Raw genomic sequence first — 18,840 nt, 5'->3', positions numbered from 1 at the left:
ATGACTCCATGACCCCCCCACACAATTAGGTGATATTATTACACAGTAAATTACAACTTTAGAACTATTCAGTTTTGAATTAAAACACAAATAATACATGCCTTTGCTCCTCTTGAATAGATTCGAAACCTACAAGTTCAACTGTCTTCTTTCCAATAACCAGCTCTTCGTTCTGTTCACTTTTTAATCCATAACGTTTCCTTAGTGCAGCTAAGAAATCCACTCCAAAATTAGCTTTCTTTAGTCGAATAAAAGATCCTCCTGTAGGATGGCTGAAAAATTGTTAAAACAGCATTTCACACAAAACATTTTCATAAAACTTTGAGAGCTCTTTCAAACAGACAAAATAAAATATTTTTCAGTAATAAAGCTATATAACAAATGTTAGTGGACTTTGTTTGAATGTTTGCTAGCCATTTTCAGCCTCTTCATGAAGAGAACTAATTATGGAATATGCAACATATTGCTGTGATGGACTAGTTTATGGACTAGTGCGTGACAGGCATAACATTTCTCAACAAGAACTGTAGAAGCCGGAGGGGATGTATTGTGGATGACAGGTATATAATCTCCATTTTTTAGGTTCTAAAATCTAAAATACTTTAAGAGTAAGTGAGTACTTACTCTTTGTGAGTAAGAAGGAATTCACATAATGGTGATTTGCTGTTCACTGGGAAGAAGGGTTTCTCAAAAGAAAAAGGTCAGGCTGTTTCACTCCAGGGAAAGGGGACCCTGTATTGCTGAAGTGAAGCTACACGTGGGAGCTGCCTTGCATGTCACCGACTGAGACCAGGGTGTTTGAGCCCGTGAAAGAGTAGGAGCTACATGTGGGAGTTGCCTCACCTGCTGAATTCCCAGAGACCAGCCTGGTTTAGTTTTTTGGGGTATTGGTGACTCAAAATGCCAAAGTAAGGAACATTCTGTTGAACTTTTGTTGATGAATACAAGCTATTTTCTGTTGTCATTACTCTGCTGCTGCAAAAGCTTATTTGAGTTGGAAAAATAAACAGACTGTTTTCCTTCACTATGGAGTGGCCTGCATTTATGGTGCAAATCCCGCTGTGATTCCCCCAAACTTCACAGAACACAGGAAAGGGCAGGCTTTCATAGTCATTCAGCAGCAACTGCCGGTAATCATATAAAATATATGGTGCATTTAATATTTGAGGAATATCAAAGCTGCAACACTGGTCAGTTGTACATCTTTTTGGTTGCTATGGGTTACTGCTACTGGGCAAACTTTTTCGCCTTTTATTACATATGGAGGTAAATGTGTACATGTTATTAAAACCCTTAATCTTTTGAGTGCTGGCAGATCTTTGTACGAGCTAGAGCACGTATACGTGACTACGTTTTTAGTGGAATGTTCCAAACAGTTTAGCAGCTTACCTGCATGTAAAATATTTTGTTCCCTCATGAGTCCCATTGTGCTTCCCTCTCAAATGATTATCCCATTCGACTCCAAGCCAAAGCCCTATAAAACAAGTTTAAAGTTAAAATTATTGATTCCTGATTGACTTCTATTTATTCTGTTTTCTTCAATAGGCAATTGGGCAGCATCATACACCACAATACCTTCAGGTAAGGAATAAATATCCACATTAAAGGGAAATATGACATTTTCCTTATAGTGTTTATATCTATTAACAAAACAAATTGGCAGTGACATAAATGTCAAAGCCCCTCCCCCATACAAGAGAATTTGCAAAAACAGAAGGAAAAGTAGGAAGAGCACGTAATGGGCAGTAACAAAATGGTACCATGTGGTTCAGGCCTGGCCGTTGGGCCTGCTGCATGGCAGTTATGTCTATGGTAAAAAAATAAGATTTGAAAGTTTGAAAGTAATTTATGTCATATATATATATATCTATATATATATATATATATATATATATATATATATATATATATATATATATATATATATATATAGATATATATATAGATATATATATATATATATATATAGACAAATACAAGAGTCCTCTGCACTCAACCCATTATCAATATATTTAAGACAGAGACATTTTGTGCATACTGCTACTGAAAAATGCCTTACCCTTTAAACAAAACAGGGATTGTTTGTCCATATATTGCAATATATTTAAGCTGGCCAACTACGTCAAAGTCATCCCATATCTGGCCAGTGCTATGCTCAATTTTCATCTGATTCATTAAGAATTCTATTGCTTCATTATACATTTTACAAAGGGACTAAGTTTTACCTGCAACTTACTAGCTGCTTTCAAAGTAAAACTCCCAAACTTGGTTGCCCTTTTATTAGACACCAGTGGGATCACCTGACTATAGCTGGGAAGGGTGTATGCACAAAATGTCTCTGTCTTAAATATATTGATAATGGGTTGAGTGCAGAGGACTCTTGTATTTGTCTATATGTATTTTGTGGTCACAGCCTCATTGCACCCCCGCCTAATGGTTTTAAAAAATAGTGGTGAGCACAACTTTCCCTTCTTTATATATATATATATATATATATATATATATATATATATATATATATATATACACACACACACACATATATATATATACATATATATATATATACACACATATATACAGAAACGGCACTCACAGGATTTGTGGTACAAAAAAATTAAACCTCAATGTTTCGATCCCCCACAGGGATCTTCGTCAGGAGCAAATACAAACTAACACACAGACCCACCATCACCCCACCGGTAATAAAGGCTTATTTTGGCTCCTAAAGCTGTTGCCAGGCAACCATAGTGGCGTCCAGGTCAAATAATAAAGTGTTTTAAACATTGCCCAAAATGCAGGACGATAGAAAGTTATAGGGGAGACGGAGTAGGACAGAAAGAAGGAGATAAAGAGTCATGCAGCGATAAAGAGCAGAACACCGTTCTAGTCGTCAAGCCACTCCCCCTAACTCCTCTGGTAACTATTACAGTACATTGGTGGGCATGCGCAATAGCGCACCGTATCTCCATAGACGCACTCGTATACTGCCACTGGTTCTTATGCGGAAGCCGCTCATACTTGTGAGGCACCACAATTTCAGCCGCTATTGCAGCGGCCCCTAGCAACACACGTTTATTGTTACCATATATGGAGGCGGCCTGCCTCACATTGTTCAGTCATCATACTGAAAAAAGGAAGGGGAGAATACCCACTAGAAGGGGGAGGCACAAACCCCAAAGGGAAACCCCCACGGGGGAAATTTGAAACGTCAAATTCTGTAATTTTCCACTATTGCAGATATTTTGTCTGAATAGAAATAAATTACTCACATACATCTCTGTAAGTAAAATTGTTTCTTAATTGTTTGCATGTAAAAGATACTGTTTCAGTTTTTTGCAAAGTACAAAGTTTCTTTTTCATTGAGAATGGACACATTCATATGGACACAGCACATTAACACTGACACATGGTGGTGTAAAGAAATATTGCGCAAGTTATTTCAACAGAGAAGGAGAAAAAGCTTTAATTGACATTCCTAATATGGACTTATGAAGTCATCTTGGCGCCAGAATTCACTAATGGGGGAGGGTATTTAATTGTTACACTCACACTGCACAATATCCTTGAGAAAGGTCCCCATGTGGGACCGAAGCTTAGGATAAATTTAAAAAATGAGTGTGAAATAATAAATCAATTTATTCACAAACAACAGTGAGTGCTGATGCTTCATTGAAATTTATATAGCTATATAGTGGATAATGTACATTGTACACCCTTCACCAATGTTTGGACATAGCAGGAATCGCACAACATGTGGGTCCATGCTTACTGGAAAAGACTTTCCCCACCTCCATATGGGCAAGTGCTTCAAAATAGAGCACCGCCTGTCTTGCACCTCATCTTTTGTAATATACATAGTCACATGCCCATGTGGCTTGTATTATGTGGGTAAAACCGCTACCCCACTAAGCGACAGGATCGCCAATTACAGATCTGCCATAAGTAGAGCTGTGAAAGAAAAAAGCTTGAAACAACAAGGCTTGTATTATGTGGGTAAAACCGCTACCCCACTAAGCGACAGGATCGCCAATCACAGATCTGCCATAAGTAGAGCTGTGAAAGAAAAAAGCTTGAAAAAACCAATAGCCAGACATTTCCTGAAGATGGGCCATGTCTACCCACTTTTCGATGCATGGTGATCGATTTCCAACCCCAGCTCCCAATGGGTGGAAACAGGGATTTAGCCTTGCTCAGACATGAATCCAGATGGATATATCGCTTAGATACAGTAGCCCCCAGGGGACTGAATGAAACCCTCCCTTTGGGCTGCTTCATATGAACCATATTGAGGACATATGGGGACACTTAAAATTAACTGCTTCACGGACGTATAACTTGAAATCTCATCTCACTCTTATCTGAATATTACTTTTGTTGATTGTTTTGTTGCATTAACTAGCTACTTTGTAGCCTAATTTATTGCTACATGTGCAACGACCTAAAAAAAACTTAAAGGGATCCTTTCATCGGAAAACATATTTTTTTCAAAACGCACCAGTTAATAGTGCTACTCCAGCAGACTTCTGCACTGAAATCCATTTCTCAAAAGAGCAAACAGATTTTTTTATATTTAATTTTGAAATCTGACATGGGGCTAGACATTTTGTCAATTTCCCAGCTGCCCCTGGTCATGCGACTTGTGCCTGCACTTTAGGAGAGAAATGCTTTCTGGCAGGCTGCTGTTTTTCCTTCTCAATGTAACTGAATGTGTCTCAGTGGGACATGGGTTTTTACTATTAAGTGCTGTTCTTAGATCTACCAGGCAGCTGTTATCTGGTTACCTTCCCATTGTTCTTTTCTTTGGCTGCTGGGGAGGGGGGGGAAGGGAGGGGGTGATATCACTCCAACTTGCAGTACAGCAGTAAAGAGTGATTGAAGTTTATCAGAGCACAAGTCACATGATTTGGGGCAGCTGGGAAATTGACAATATGTCTAGCCCCATGCCAGATATTTGCCAAAATAAAAAAAAAATCTGTTTGCTCTTTTGAGAAATGGATTCAGTGCATAATTCTGCTGGAGCAGCACTATTAATTGATTTATTTTGAAAAAAAAAATGTTCCCATGACAGTTTCCCTTTAACTGTAACTCTTCACGAAATGCAAATGTATTTGGTTACTGATTGCCCTCTGTTATATTTATGTTTTTATGTCATGATCTTTCTGCTTATCTTCGCTTTAATCTTTGCACACATTGAATAGACCAGATGCCATCAGACATACGGGGGATCCGGTGCGCTTCCGCCCACACCCACCAATGTTCTGTGATAGGTCGGGTAGCCCGTCTGTAATATCTCCTGACAGTTACCAACTTACTGGAGTAGGGGGAGTGGCTTTACTACTGGTACGGTGTCTTGCTGTTCATTCCTCTACTGCTCTCTACCTCCTGTCTGTTTTCTGCCTATCCCTGTCCTCCTGCATGCTATTTTCCTCTACATGGACGCCACCATGGTTGCCTGGCAACAAGTTTAGGCGCCAAATCTAAGCCATCATTGCATAAAAATGTGAGGAACTAATCCTTTTTTAAAACAATCACTACATTTCAGGGGTATAAAAGTAATTGGACAAATTAAAAAAAGCAAATATATTGACAATAAAGGTTCTAAGCACATATTACATATACATTACATATAACAACTTACATTTCAATGACATGACACTAAATGTTATTGAATGGAAAAATCTAAAGGCTCTATGTTAAGCACACTTTAAATACACAACAATTGATCTCACATGACTCTCTTAGTCAAACTCAAAAACTAAAAATTACTGGATGTTTATCTGGATATTAGGGATGCACCGGATTCAGCATTCGGGTCGGGATTCTGGCTTTTTCAGCAGGATTCGGCCGAATCGAATCCGAATCTTAGGGACAGAGAGGGAAATCGCGTGACTTTTTGTCACATGACAAGGAAGTAAAAAATGTTTTCCCCTTTCCACCCCTAATTTGCATATGCAAATTAGGATTCGGATTCGGTTCGGTATTTGGCCGAACCCTTTGTGAAGGATTCGGGGGTTCGGCCGAATTCAAAATAGTGGATTCAGTGCATCCCTACTGGATATTAATTTTTAATTCACCTGGGGATTCAGTACAAAGCCTTATTAGACTAGCACAGTCTTTCTTATCTCAAAGCATGAAAAACAATTGCTGTGGCAATTTGCGCTGGTATACTAATCCTTAATAACATTTCAGACGTTGTTATCAAAATGTACAGAGAAGCAGACTAGCAAAAACTACATATTTTGCCATATGACAAAACCCACAATGACTAAACGGTTAAAAGAAATAAATTCTACCTGGTGTAGGAGGTACATTTCCAACGTAGCGTACTGTTGCATATTCTCCATCACAAATGATGCGTCTGCAGTTGGCATCACTTGGTACATTGGCATTCATTGTATTTGATGCAAGTTTTTCCACTAGAAAGACATAATAAATAGAATACAACTGAGTTCTGAATTACAAAACAAGTTAAAACGTATAATAAAAGATAAGCAAGTGTAGAACTGTAAAATGCAATCCAGGTGTATCTATCAGTCTCTAATAGGGAATTCAGTTATCAATAAATGCACTTAAGGGGAAAGTAAAGTTTTAGCTATCGTATTGCAATGCCTTTAAAGTGGCTGTTTACCTTCATCCAGTCATTATTTTCATTTCTATTATTAAGTAGATATAAAGTCTAGCTCATCGGCCAAATGTGAAATCAGTGTATTTGACAGCCATGCCCCCTACTATGTGCAGAAGGAGCCAATTGGAAATCTCTTTCCATTTGCAGGTTCAAGGAAATTAAACATGAAAACCATTAGATCATGCTTCTTATGAAGCATCTAGAGCTGGTCCACAGTCTCTTTCCTACCCTTCTGCCTGGCCTGGAGACAGCCACTAAACTTATGTGTAAACCTGCTGCACGGATGGCGAAGTGAACTGATTTGGGGATGGGCAGACTGATGACTGAAAAATATTATGAACTGGGGCGGCATAGACCAGAGTAATGCTTTACTGGTGTGGTTTAATTTGGGATTCAGATATTGCATCCATAAAACTACCCAACCCACTGCAGCTGCTTTTCTTCCGTCACTACACATAAGGCCTGGCCCTGACACCCATCCCATCACTTTACTTTTTTTACTACATGCCTGCTGCAACACTGACAGTGACGGTCACGCTAGAACTAGTTTAGTCATATTATGCAGAACTGTCAATGCACACTGCCACAGATGCAGAATGTTCAGCGAGTGCCTATCTGAAAAGCCGCATATTCTTACCATAGATTCTCTTCTGAATGTCTACTTTGGGTACTCCAAACGTCACAAGTCACATCTCGCGAGATTGACGTCACACCACGCAGTAAACAATGGCAAGCAAGGAGCTACTGTGTTAGCGCCACAGGCGGGTGAGCTTGTGCTTTGACCAGATAGTCTGTTTTGGCAAAGCACGCCGTCGTCTGCTCGGCTCACATATATTTTATTCTCTCTGCTGGCAGCTAATTTAGTCAGGGAAAATAGACGGTATTTTTCGTGGTGGTTGCCAGTAACATATCTTGCCACGCTCTTCGCTCAGCGTTTGACAAGACTAGAGCCTCTGCTTCCAGTGTTTAAACAACAGTACAATTCATTGTTTTGTCTCTGCTCGCAGTTTTAAGCTGTACAAGGGAGAAAAAAATATTTTTTCCTTTGTGGTTGCTAACAATATCTGCCACCATCAGTCTCTTCTCCCAATGTGGCCAAAATATAGGGCGCTTTTGTGCAGATTAGAGCCAGGTGAAATTAAGAAATCTTGTTTTTTTTTTGTTAATGTGATGGTGCTGGGGGTTTTTGTGCAAAGAAGGGCCAGATGACAAGGCAATCACAATCAAATTTAGGAGAATATGCTAGATAACATTGATTAAACTTGAGTTTTTAGAGTTTTTACTCTGGCCTGATCCCAGTGTTTTAATTAAAAAAAATATGGCCTGATCTTTCACAATTTATGGATAAAAAGGGTTTTTTCCTGTTTCATAGAGAAGTTAGGCCACACCAGCTGTCATCCACTGATACCCATAAAAAGACCTAAAAGTTCTTCGAAACAGAATTTGCTTCTGCAATATCCTCCTTCATAGAAGCTTTTAAATCTGATTTGATTATTTTAGTGCTGGTATTTAAAGTTATTAGGAGTTGGTACATTTTATGTGACTCCGACTCCAGATACCCAAAATGTCTTCAGACTCTGCGACTCCAACTCCATAGCTCTGCCCTTGCTATCTCTGTTCTAATTTTGAATAGAATCCAAAGCCTTGGTGTCAGCCAAGTCATTCCCACCAGCATGGACCACCAGAATGTCTGGAGTCCCCACATGATGGGGTGGCAGACTTGTTAATTAGTGCAGGTATATGCTGCCATTTGAGTCCTTTCTTACCGAACCAGTGCTGACCTGCCCTTTCCCACAAGATGGTTCACTGCTGAGTATACTGGCCCCTCTGTTTTCTTATGAACCAAGTGAATGGAGGATTGCCAAATATCCACACCTTTTGGAGGGGGTTCACCAACTTTGCAAACTGGTTTCATTTGCTACATTAGTTAAAACATTTCTCATCTTTGGCCACACAGAGCAATAATCACTGAGCTCAAATAAAGTCAGCTGTTATAATTGATACAAAGGTTGCCAACATTCCGCAGATGCTGCAAAGAAATGTATCAAGCTGTAACAGTTCAGAGTTTGCACCTGGATTACCCAGTTTCCAAACTGACACACCAGAGGCAGTAACAGCTAAATTTAAACTTCAGTATTAGAAAATAATTAAAAAATAGAAATCAACTGATGAGTCATTATTGCTGGTGTACAAAAAAATCACCTGAATCAAAAATGTGTTTGTAATGTGCATAACCCATTTAAACTGGTTATTTACTATACCAAGGGAAATACATTCCTTATATATACCTTTTTTGTTTTAAACTTTTTTTTTTTTGGTTTTTAATGTCAGCAAAGTTGCTGAATTGGTTATTTTCCTCTGTGTATACAATAGAGGATTCAGGGTTTCAAAACCCACCCAATGGGGTCACAGATGGTTCAGCTCAATCAATTCAGAGGTAGACACAGGATATGGTAATACAAGTTTACACAAAATTAATGTGAACAAAGCAGAAGGAATACACCCTTACTTAGTTTAGTTCACTTTTAGAGAATAACATTATGAGCAGTAATCAGCATGTCTTTATGAAGGCTAGATCATGTCAGAAAAACTTTTTATGATGAAGTTAGTAATAAGTTAGAAGTGGATAAGAATGACTTAGGAGATGGTATTCTAAGTGTCATTGTTTGCAGATGACACAAAACAATACAGCCCAATTCATTCCATTCAAGATGTAGCATCCTTGCAGCTGAGTATTGACAAACTGGCAATCTGGTCAGCTAAATGGCAGATGAGATTCAATGTTGATATACAGATCTTTTACCTTTTATATATATATATATATATATATATATATATATATATATATATATATATATATATAGACCTATAGATCTTTTATAGACCTTTTTATGTAAAGTGTTGAACTCTATGGACGTGTTTTTTTTAACCTCTTTTTTTGTTACTAGATAAATTGGTCTGCCAATATATTTGCACAAAGTTAGATCAGTGGATTTATGATGCCCCAATAGTTTTGCTTCTTCTTTTCTTCTGATTCACTACACATGCTCGGTGCTTCTGTCAATTGCCTGAACTTTGTGACCAACTCATAATATACTGTATGTATAGAAAATAAGTTACAAAGCAAGGCTGATTAGAAATTAATTCAGATTCTCATTACAGGGTAGCACAAAACTAGTGCAATTTACATCAGAATCTATTCATCAGCCCTGCCACATCAGCTTATATGACAGATGAACCAAATTTTCTGCTTGATAATTTGTGACAAACCTTCAGCGTAGCTTCTCAACAGCTGCTTAGAGCATACTTATGTGTTGTGCAGTGTCACTTTCCTTTAACCCTTTGCCTGCCAAACATGCACAGCATACGTGCTGGCAGGCAAGGGCTTTATATCGCCTCTGCAGAGAGTGGGGGGCTGTCATGTTGGTCCTGCGACAGGAGGGCCAACCTAAAAGCAGCAGACAGCAGATAGTATGACTTCTGCTCTGCCTGACTTCCTTGTGCTGCTTGCCCCACCCACTGACTTCCTGCTACGTGAGACTCTGCTGACAGATGCTCCAGGAACACTCCAGCAACCAGATCGTCCCTCCTGCTCCAGGAAGGGTAAGTGGCCTTTATTTACACACTTACATACATTTATACACTCTTACACACTCATTTTAGTAAAGATTTTTTTATTTTATTTTGCACTTATATAGACACATACTGTCACACAACTTTTAGACATGTACATACATGTATACACAAACTCACAAAGAGGGTTTTTTTTACTTTTTTTCATTTTGCTATTTTGTGTTTTTTTTTTACCTCTAAAAACGGTTTATTTTGGCCACTAATTACGCTATTGAATCAGTTATTTTATTTCATTGATTTACACAATTCTTGTGGTTTTATTGCAATTTTATCCCTGCATTTTTATTCCTTATGTTTCTTTAGTATAGCTGTTTGGTGCTTTGGTATAGAAAGATGTATTTTACTTTGTTTGATCCGCCAGAATATGTAATTTACAAAAGTATATGGTTTTCTGGGGGTCTTTTTACAGTTTGGGGGTCTTATGGCACATACCGCACAGTCTGGGCTCTGTTTTCAGCAGCTGAGTTGGCCAGCGTGAAAATTGATGCTTTGGAGTAGAAACACATGCATATCCAAATTGGATTAGGGAGAATGTGTACTTTCCGAAAATATATGGTGAATGTACTTTTTTCTTCTCTCATAATAGCCAGAACACTACTTCCTGCTTTTCAGCTCTATAACTCGGAGTTAATCAGCGACTTGAAGGGGGGGCCACATGGTCAGGGCAGCCATCAGGGGGGAGAGTTGTAGGGGGCCCCCGAGGGTAAGGGGGGCCCCGCCACACTTACTTGATTAGCCGGCCCCCCATCTTTCTGAGAGCTGCTGACTTCGGGAAGCCATGGATGTTTAAAGGGCCCTGGCCACCAATTTTCTTATAATGTGGGGGGGGCCCTGGCCACCAATTTTTTTTCTCATGTGGGGTCCTAGCCACCAATTTTTTCTATGGGGGGCCCTGACCACCAATATCTTTTTATTTTTTATTAACATGTGGGAACCCTAGCCACCAATATTTTTTTTGTGGCCCCCCTTACCCTCGGGCCCCCTACAACTCTCCCCCCTGATGGCTGCCCTGACCATGTGGCCCCCCTTCAAGTCGCTGATTAAAGTAATTGCTTGTCCCACCTCTATGACTAAGGCATAGAAGAGGGGCAGGCAATATTTGATTGACAGCTGAGATTTTTAAATTAGTTTGCAACAGCTATGAAAGCTTTAATCAAAAAAAGAATTTGGATTTCATGTTTCATTTGAAAAGGCCTTTTATTATATAGCTTTTTATGTCTGGGTGACAGGTCCACTTTAATTGTCTTATATGAAGAAGTGAGCAGGAACCTAGAATGGGATGGCAGTGTGTTGTTGTGTGTTGTGGGGTTGTCCTTAATTGAGATGGATCTGAAGATTTTTTTGGATAGCAAGCTGCGTAACTTCAGGCAATGTCATTCGGTGGCTACTACAGTAAATAAAGTATTGCCTTGTATAAAAAAATCTTAACATAAGAGAAGAAAACATGATTTTGTCTCTTTATTGTCCCTTATTTTCTTAGATTTTGTTTGTAGTGTAATCAGTTGAGTGAGCTCAAATACATATGATAGAAAAGGGAGACCCCCCTAAAAGATTTATTGGATCTAACTGTCAATTTAAAATCTAATACCCAACTTTTGCTAGGGAGAGAATCAAGAGAGACAGATCCTGAGAGGGAGGTAGTGAAGATAAATCAGGTTATTTAAGAAACGGTACAGAATTTTTGAATGACTGCATTTAGAAAGTTTCTTATTTGAGATGAAGCTTGTATTAAATTTTCATTTAAGCTTGCAGACTGAGCACTCCATACTAAATTCAGCTTATATGAAAAACAAGATTTAAACAGTTTCCACCCTTGCAGCTGGCTGAAAGTCAGGCACTGCAATCACGCCACCTGGCACCTGCTGTCGGTTTTTTTATTACATTACTAATAACTATTTTTCTGGTCATTACTGTAGTAAATACATTATTCTTTATATAGAAGATTATAAATACCCTACATTATTTAAAATCAGAGGAGTTATGTGAATATATGAAAGCAAAAAGTCAAAGGATGAATGCTTTTATAAAGGACACAGGATTCTACGGTGACTTGATTTCCTTATAAATGTCCAGAAAGATCCAGATTACAGGAAGGCCACCTCCCACTGACTCCATTTTAGTCAAATAATTAAATTTTTAAAAAATTAATCCTTTTTGTGTGTAATAACATAATACCTTGTACTTGAGCCTAACTATGATTTAACTAGTCCTTACTGGAGGCAAAACAATCCTATTGGGTTTATTTAATGATTTTTTTTTTTAGAAAATTTAAGGCATGGAAATCCGAATTACAGAAAAAACCCTTATCTGGAAACCCCCAAGCATTCTGGTTAAAAGGTCCCATACCTCTATGTCGCACTGCTATATAGGTTTTAGTGCATGCAAATTAAACCTACATTACCACTGTGAACAGCCAATTCCCTTACTTTACTTCACAACTACTGGTACTTGACACCAATCCCTCTTATTCTTCCTATTAGAGGGGTAGTTCTTCTAGAAGTTACATTTTAGCATGTTATAGAATGGACTATTCTCAGCAACTTGTCAGTATTTTACACTGTTTCAGACCTGTAAAAAAATTATGTCTATTTTATACACGGCGATGCATGGCCTGGTGTGCGGAATTATTCTTTAGTTTTTATACCACATAATAAATCTGCTCCACCACCACTGTAAACAGCCAATTCCATTACAACTGCAGAACAAAGAGCTAAATCACTTCAAAACCACAAATAAAAAAATTAAAAACCATCTGCATCAAATATTATATTAAAATACATTTTAAGGTTAACAATTTCTAATGGATGCACTCATTATTTTAAAAGATATTCGAAGGGCTGCACCTATTTCGATATTTCTACTAGTCCCTGCAAAAGGTTGTGCCACTTTATGTTCTATTTGTTTCGTGACAGGTATAGTTGCAAACAGTCCTAGAAAACTAATTTAGGGGTGTTCACCTTTAAGTATGAGTAGAGAGTGATGTTCTGAAAAAATTGCAATTGGTTTACATTTTTTATTTGCTGTTTTAGCTTTGTATTCAGCAGCTCTCCAGTTTGCAATTTCAGCAATCTGGTTGCTAGGGTCCAAATTACCCAAGCAACCATGCATTTATTTGAATAAGAGACTGTAATATGAATAGGAAATAGTCTGAACAGAAATGATAATTACAATAGGGGGCCTATTTATTATGCTGTGTAAAACAGAATTCACCAAAAAGCTATGTAAAATAAATGGCTTTATCAAGGTATCTTATTTTATGCCATGCAAATACCAGATTTGCTGCCATTATTTTACACTGCTTCAGACCTTTGTAAGGAAGTTCTGGAGGAAGTTGCTCAGGGAAAAGCGTGTAAAAAAAATTACACCTTTTTTACACTGAATTATTCTATATCGTATGTTTGTGAAGATTCTCATTCATCCAGGTCATGGTATATCTAAAGAAATAAGTCAAATCAACTGGACTTGCTGTGTTTTTTCCTTTAAGACGTTTTACCAGTCATCCAACTGGTTTTCTCAATTCAGAATAACTTGTAAATCTTCCCTCGAGAATATATATCATCTGGAATGTTGCTCCAATCAGCATACGCCACCATCGTATGGCGCAGCACAGAAGAGCCAGCTCCTCTGGTCAGAACTCAGCTGTACACCTACATCTAAAGGAAAAAGGACACACGTTTGAAGACTGCCAAGTCCAGATTCTAGACCAGGAGTGTAACTGGTTTAAAAAAGGTGTTAAAAAAGACATATATGTAAAAACTGAAAAACCAAGTCTGAATAGAGGCGGGGGGGGGGCACATCTATTGTCTGCCACATACAATGCTGTTTTGGAACCTCTCCCTGGAAGGTTTAACACATCAAAGAGCCAATCTTGCTAATACAATTAACACCTAATTTAATGACATGATTGTGGATTATGATAAACAGATTATGCTGATTGGAGCAAAATTCCAGATGATATATATTCTCGAAGGAAGATTTACAAGTTATTCTGAATTGAGAATGCCAGTTAGATGACTGGTGAAACGTCTTCAAGGAAAAAACACAGCAAGTCCAGTTGATTTGACTTATTTCTATAGATATATTATATATCGTTTTTTACACCACATAATAAATCTGCCCCTAAATGTGTAATCTTACAGAGCATCGATTTTTTTTAGATTGGTCAGTGACCCCCATTTAAAAACCGGAAAGAGTCAGAAGAAGAAGGTAAGTAATTTAAACTCTATAAAAAAAATAAATAAATAAAGGCCAACTGGAAAGTTGCTTAGAATTTGCCATCTATAACATATAAAAAAAGTTAATGTAAAGGTGAACCACTTCTTTAAAGGGTTGGAGTTTTGCAGGGAAATTTGCAAAGCCAGAGTTCAGGCCACCAGATCCAGCGTTCAGCTAATTGCTGGGGAGCTGCAGCTCCCCAGTGCTGACGAGAATGCAGCTAGGCGGCATGCCCTCCTGAAAATGTGCCGCCCTAGGCCCGGACCTTTGTGGCCTCGCCACAAATCCGGGCCTGGAAATTTGTAGCAGTTTTAGAGATCTGCACCATGTGTGTTTGCGAGTCTTCTTTTCTGCTAGGATGTCTAAGGAGATTCCACGTTGGTGCTTGTAAACTTTGCTTTAGATGTTGCTATGATTGTATCATTTATACCAATGTTGTTTGAATGTAACTTTATATTATAAACAAAGAAAGTACATTATCTAGTGTTTTTGTTGTTGCTGTGAACAGCATTAACCCTTTAAGTGCCACAGAACGTAGAATCTACGTTCTGTGGAAAAGTATCTTGAAATGCCACAGAACGTAGATTCTACGTTCTGCAGCATATGCGTGCGGGGGAGCTCAGGAGCGGCTTTAAATGCTGCTCGCTCCTTCCCCGCTCGCTCAGAACCCCCTAGGCAACGAGCGGAGCGGGTGGGAAAGGGGCTCCTGGGGCGCGATCGTCCAGGGGCCCCATAAACGCAACAGACGCACGTGGCTGCGCGCTGCTGCTGCTGCCTGCACTTCCGGGTCCCTCCAGCGACGCCGACGCATCGGATCAACGGATCTGGCGACTCCCTCCTGCTTCTCCACTCCTCCTGCCATCATGGACACAGATCTGCAGCTACACACCCCAGGTTAGTGTAACACACACACAAAATACACTTACACACACTTTATACACTAATACATGCTTAGATTTACACTTACACACACTCACATACATTTTTTGGGGGATCAGGGGGGTCACACACACTTGGGGGGTACATACACTTGCACACACAAACACATGCACATAACATGCAATTTACCAATTGTACACATGCGCACACACATACACTGTTGTGTAGCTTTTTTTTTTTTTTTTTTCATATTGCATCGTTGTGTTTTTGGCTCAAAAAAATGTTTTATTGCCTTTGCGAATAGCGTATTCGTTAACCGTACTGTGCAATACCTTTTGTGTGTTATTTCGGTGATTATATGGAAATTTTAGGGATTTTGGTGCATTGTTAGCCATTTTATTGCATTTTCAGCGCTGCATAACTGTTGCTTGCTTTATTCTGTCTGTAAAACCTATTTTGCCAAGCTATAATATTCAAACTGTAATTCTGATGTCTGATTACACTAGTCTGAAAAAAAAGCATAGATTTTTGTGGTTTTATTGGATTTTAGTAATTTATTTGAATTTCACACTTTCTGTATTATTTTGTTATGTCTTGTAAATTTTATCTACTATATATCCAATTGGGCGTCTCTGTGCGCCACATAGTTTGGTAAATCTGTGAATATTGGGCATGAAAGTGTTCAGTAGACACCTGTCGTTCATATTTAGGATGGTTTATGCGGATACTTTACGAAATGTGGGGCATATAATGGGGTAAAATTCAAGCTTCGTGACGATTTTCAGAAATTTGATAAAAACCGTTACGTTCAGCAGTACTTTGCAGTTTGGCAGTTTGCAGTAGAAACACATATTTACCCATATTGGATTCGTCAGAATGTGTACTTTCTGAAAATATATGGTTTTCTGGGGTCTCTGTACTGTTAGGGGGGTCTAATGTCGCATAATACACACACCAGGTGCTTATATTGCAGCAGCCAGCGCGTCAGCCATGAAAATGTATATACACTATTGTCATTTGGGGGTCTCTGTGCGCCACATAGTTTGGTATATCTATGCTTATTGGGCATCAAAGTGTTCAGTAGACCCCTGGCCTTCATATTTAGGATGTTTTATGCTCATACGTTACAAACTGTGGGGCATATAATGGGGTAAAATTCAAGCTTTGTGACGATTTTCAGAAATTTGATAAAAACCGTTATGTTCAGCATTGCATTGCAGTTTGGCAGTTTGCAGTAGAAACACTTATTTACCCATATTGGATTCGTCAGAATGTGTACTTTCTGAAAATATATGGTTTTCTGGGGTCTCTGTACTGTTAGGGGGGTCTAATGTTGCATAATACACACACCAGGTGCTTATATTGCAGCAGCCAGCGCGTCAGTCGTGAAAATGTATATACACTATTGTCATTTGGGGGTCTCTGTGCGCCACATAGTTTGGTATATCTATGCATATTGGGCATCAAAGTGTTCAGTAGACCCCTGGCGTTCATTTTTAGGATGTTTTATGCTGATAAGTTACGAAATGTGTGGCATATAATGGGGTAGAATTCAAGCTTTGTAACGATTTTCCGAAATTTGATAAAAACCGTTATGTTCAGCATTGCTTTGCAGTTTGGCAGTTTGCAGTAGAAACACTTATTTACCGATATTGGATTCGTCAGAATGTGTAATTTCTGAAAATATATGGTTTTCTGTGGTCTCTTTACTGTTAGGGGGGTCTAATGTTGCATATTACACACACCGGGTGCTTATATTGCAGCAGCCAGCGCGTCAGCCGTGAAAATGTCTATACATATTGTCATTTGGGGGTCTCTGTGCGCCACATAATTTGGTATATCTATGCATATTGGGCATCAAACTGTTTAGTAGACCCATATGTTTATATTTAGGATGCTTTATGCTGGTAATGATACATGGACAATACGATGCTGGAAAGTTGAAGCTTTGAGGCAATTTCCAGATATTTCACCAAAACCGCCAAATTTGGCAAAGCCTTGCGACTCAGTAGTTTGGAGCAGAAAGGCATGGGTACCCATTTTAGATTCTGTAGAATGTGTACTTTCCAAAAATATATGGGGTTGGGGGGTAAACATATATTTCTGTGTTTTTACCCCACAAAAATGCAGTCAATGTGTTGATTTTTCATTAGCTGAAGTTACCCACAGGACAATTTGTATGTGCTAACTTCATTTTGGGGCCTCTAAATGCCATATACTTTGGTAAACTTATGAACAATGGCCACCAAAATGTTCAGAGGAACCCTGGCAATCATATTTAGGGTGCTTTTTCTTAGTACGTAATGACACATGGGTGATATGGTGCTGGGAAGTTGAAGCTTTGAGGCAATTTTCAGATATTTCACCAAAACCGACAACTTTGGGAAAGCCTTGCAACTCAGTAGTTTGGAGCAATAAGGCATGGGTACCCATTTTAGATTCTGTTGAATGTGTACTTTCCAAAAATGTATGGGTTTGGGGGGTAAACATATATTTCTGTGTTTTTACCCCACAAAAATGCAGTCAATGTGTTGATTTTTCATTAGCTGAAGTTACCCACGGGACTGTTTGTATGCGCTAACTTAATTTGGGGCCTCTAAATGCCAGATACTTTGGTAAACCTATGAACAATGGCCACCAAACTGTTCGGAGGAACCCTGGCAATCATATTTAGGGTGCTTTTTCTTGGTGCGTAACGATACATGGGTGATATGGTGCTGAGAAGTTGAAGCTTTGAGGCAATTTTCAGATATTTCACCAAAACCGACAATTGTGGGAAAGCCTTGCGACTCAGTAGTTTGGAGCAGAAAGGCATGGGTACCCATTTTAGATTCTGTAGAATGTGTACTTTCCGAAAATATATGGGTTTTGGGGGGTAAACATATATTTCTGTGTTTTTACCCCACAAAAATGCAGTCAATGTGTTGATTTTTCATTAGCTGAAGTTACCCACGGGACTGTTTGTATGCGCTAACTTCATTTTGGGGCCTCTAAATGCCAGATACTTTGGTAAACTTATGAACAATGGCCACCAAAATGTTCAGAGGAACCCTGGCAATCATATTTAGGGTGCTTTTTCTTAGTACGTAATGACACATGGGTGATATGGTGCTGGGAAGTTGAAGCTTTGAGGCAATTTTCAGATATTTCACCAAAACCGACAACTTTGGGAAAGCCTTGCGACTCAGTAGTTTGGAGCAATAAGGCATGGGTACCCATTTTAGATTCTGTAGAATGTGTCCTTTCCAAAAATGTATGGATTTGGGGGGTAACCATATATTTCTGTGTTTTTACCCCACAAAAATGCAGTCAATGTGTTGATCTTTCATTAGCTGAAGTTACCCACAGGACTATTTGTATGCACTAACTTCATTTTGGGGCCTCTAAATGCCAGATACTTTGGTAAACTTATGAACAATGGCCACCAAAATGTTCAGAGGAACCCTGGCAATCATATTTAGGGTGCTTTTTCTTAGTACGTAATG

At 38.8% G+C, this 18,840-nt stretch overlaps 1 protein-coding gene across 1 annotated transcript in view; it reads right to left on the bottom strand.

Moving 5' to 3' along the window:
- The window catches only part of tbce.L (tubulin folding cofactor E L homeolog), a 47,458-nt gene extending 40,151 nt beyond the window's left edge, over positions 1-7,307 (bottom strand). Inside the window, exons 1-4 of the mRNA NM_001095061.1 lie at positions 7,266-7,307; positions 6,297-6,419; positions 1,390-1,474; positions 102-272 (exon numbers count right to left, since the gene is read on the bottom strand). Of these exons, the coding sequence (NP_001088530.1) occupies positions 102-272; positions 1,390-1,474; positions 6,297-6,396 (356 nt within the window). The 5' untranslated portion in view covers positions 6,397-6,419; positions 7,266-7,307. The remainder of the gene's footprint in view (positions 1-101; positions 273-1,389; positions 1,475-6,296; positions 6,420-7,265) is intronic.
- Between the last annotated feature and the right edge of the window lie 11,533 nt (positions 7,308-18,840).

Source organism: Xenopus laevis, chromosome 5L (genome assembly GCF_017654675.1).
Source record: "Xenopus laevis strain J_2021 chromosome 5L, Xenopus_laevis_v10.1, whole genome shotgun sequence".
NCBI classification, from domain to species: domain Eukaryota; kingdom Metazoa; phylum Chordata; class Amphibia; order Anura; family Pipidae; genus Xenopus; species Xenopus laevis.
Note: the sequence above shows the minus strand (reverse complement) of the source record. Positions and strands in the feature narration are given on the sequence as shown.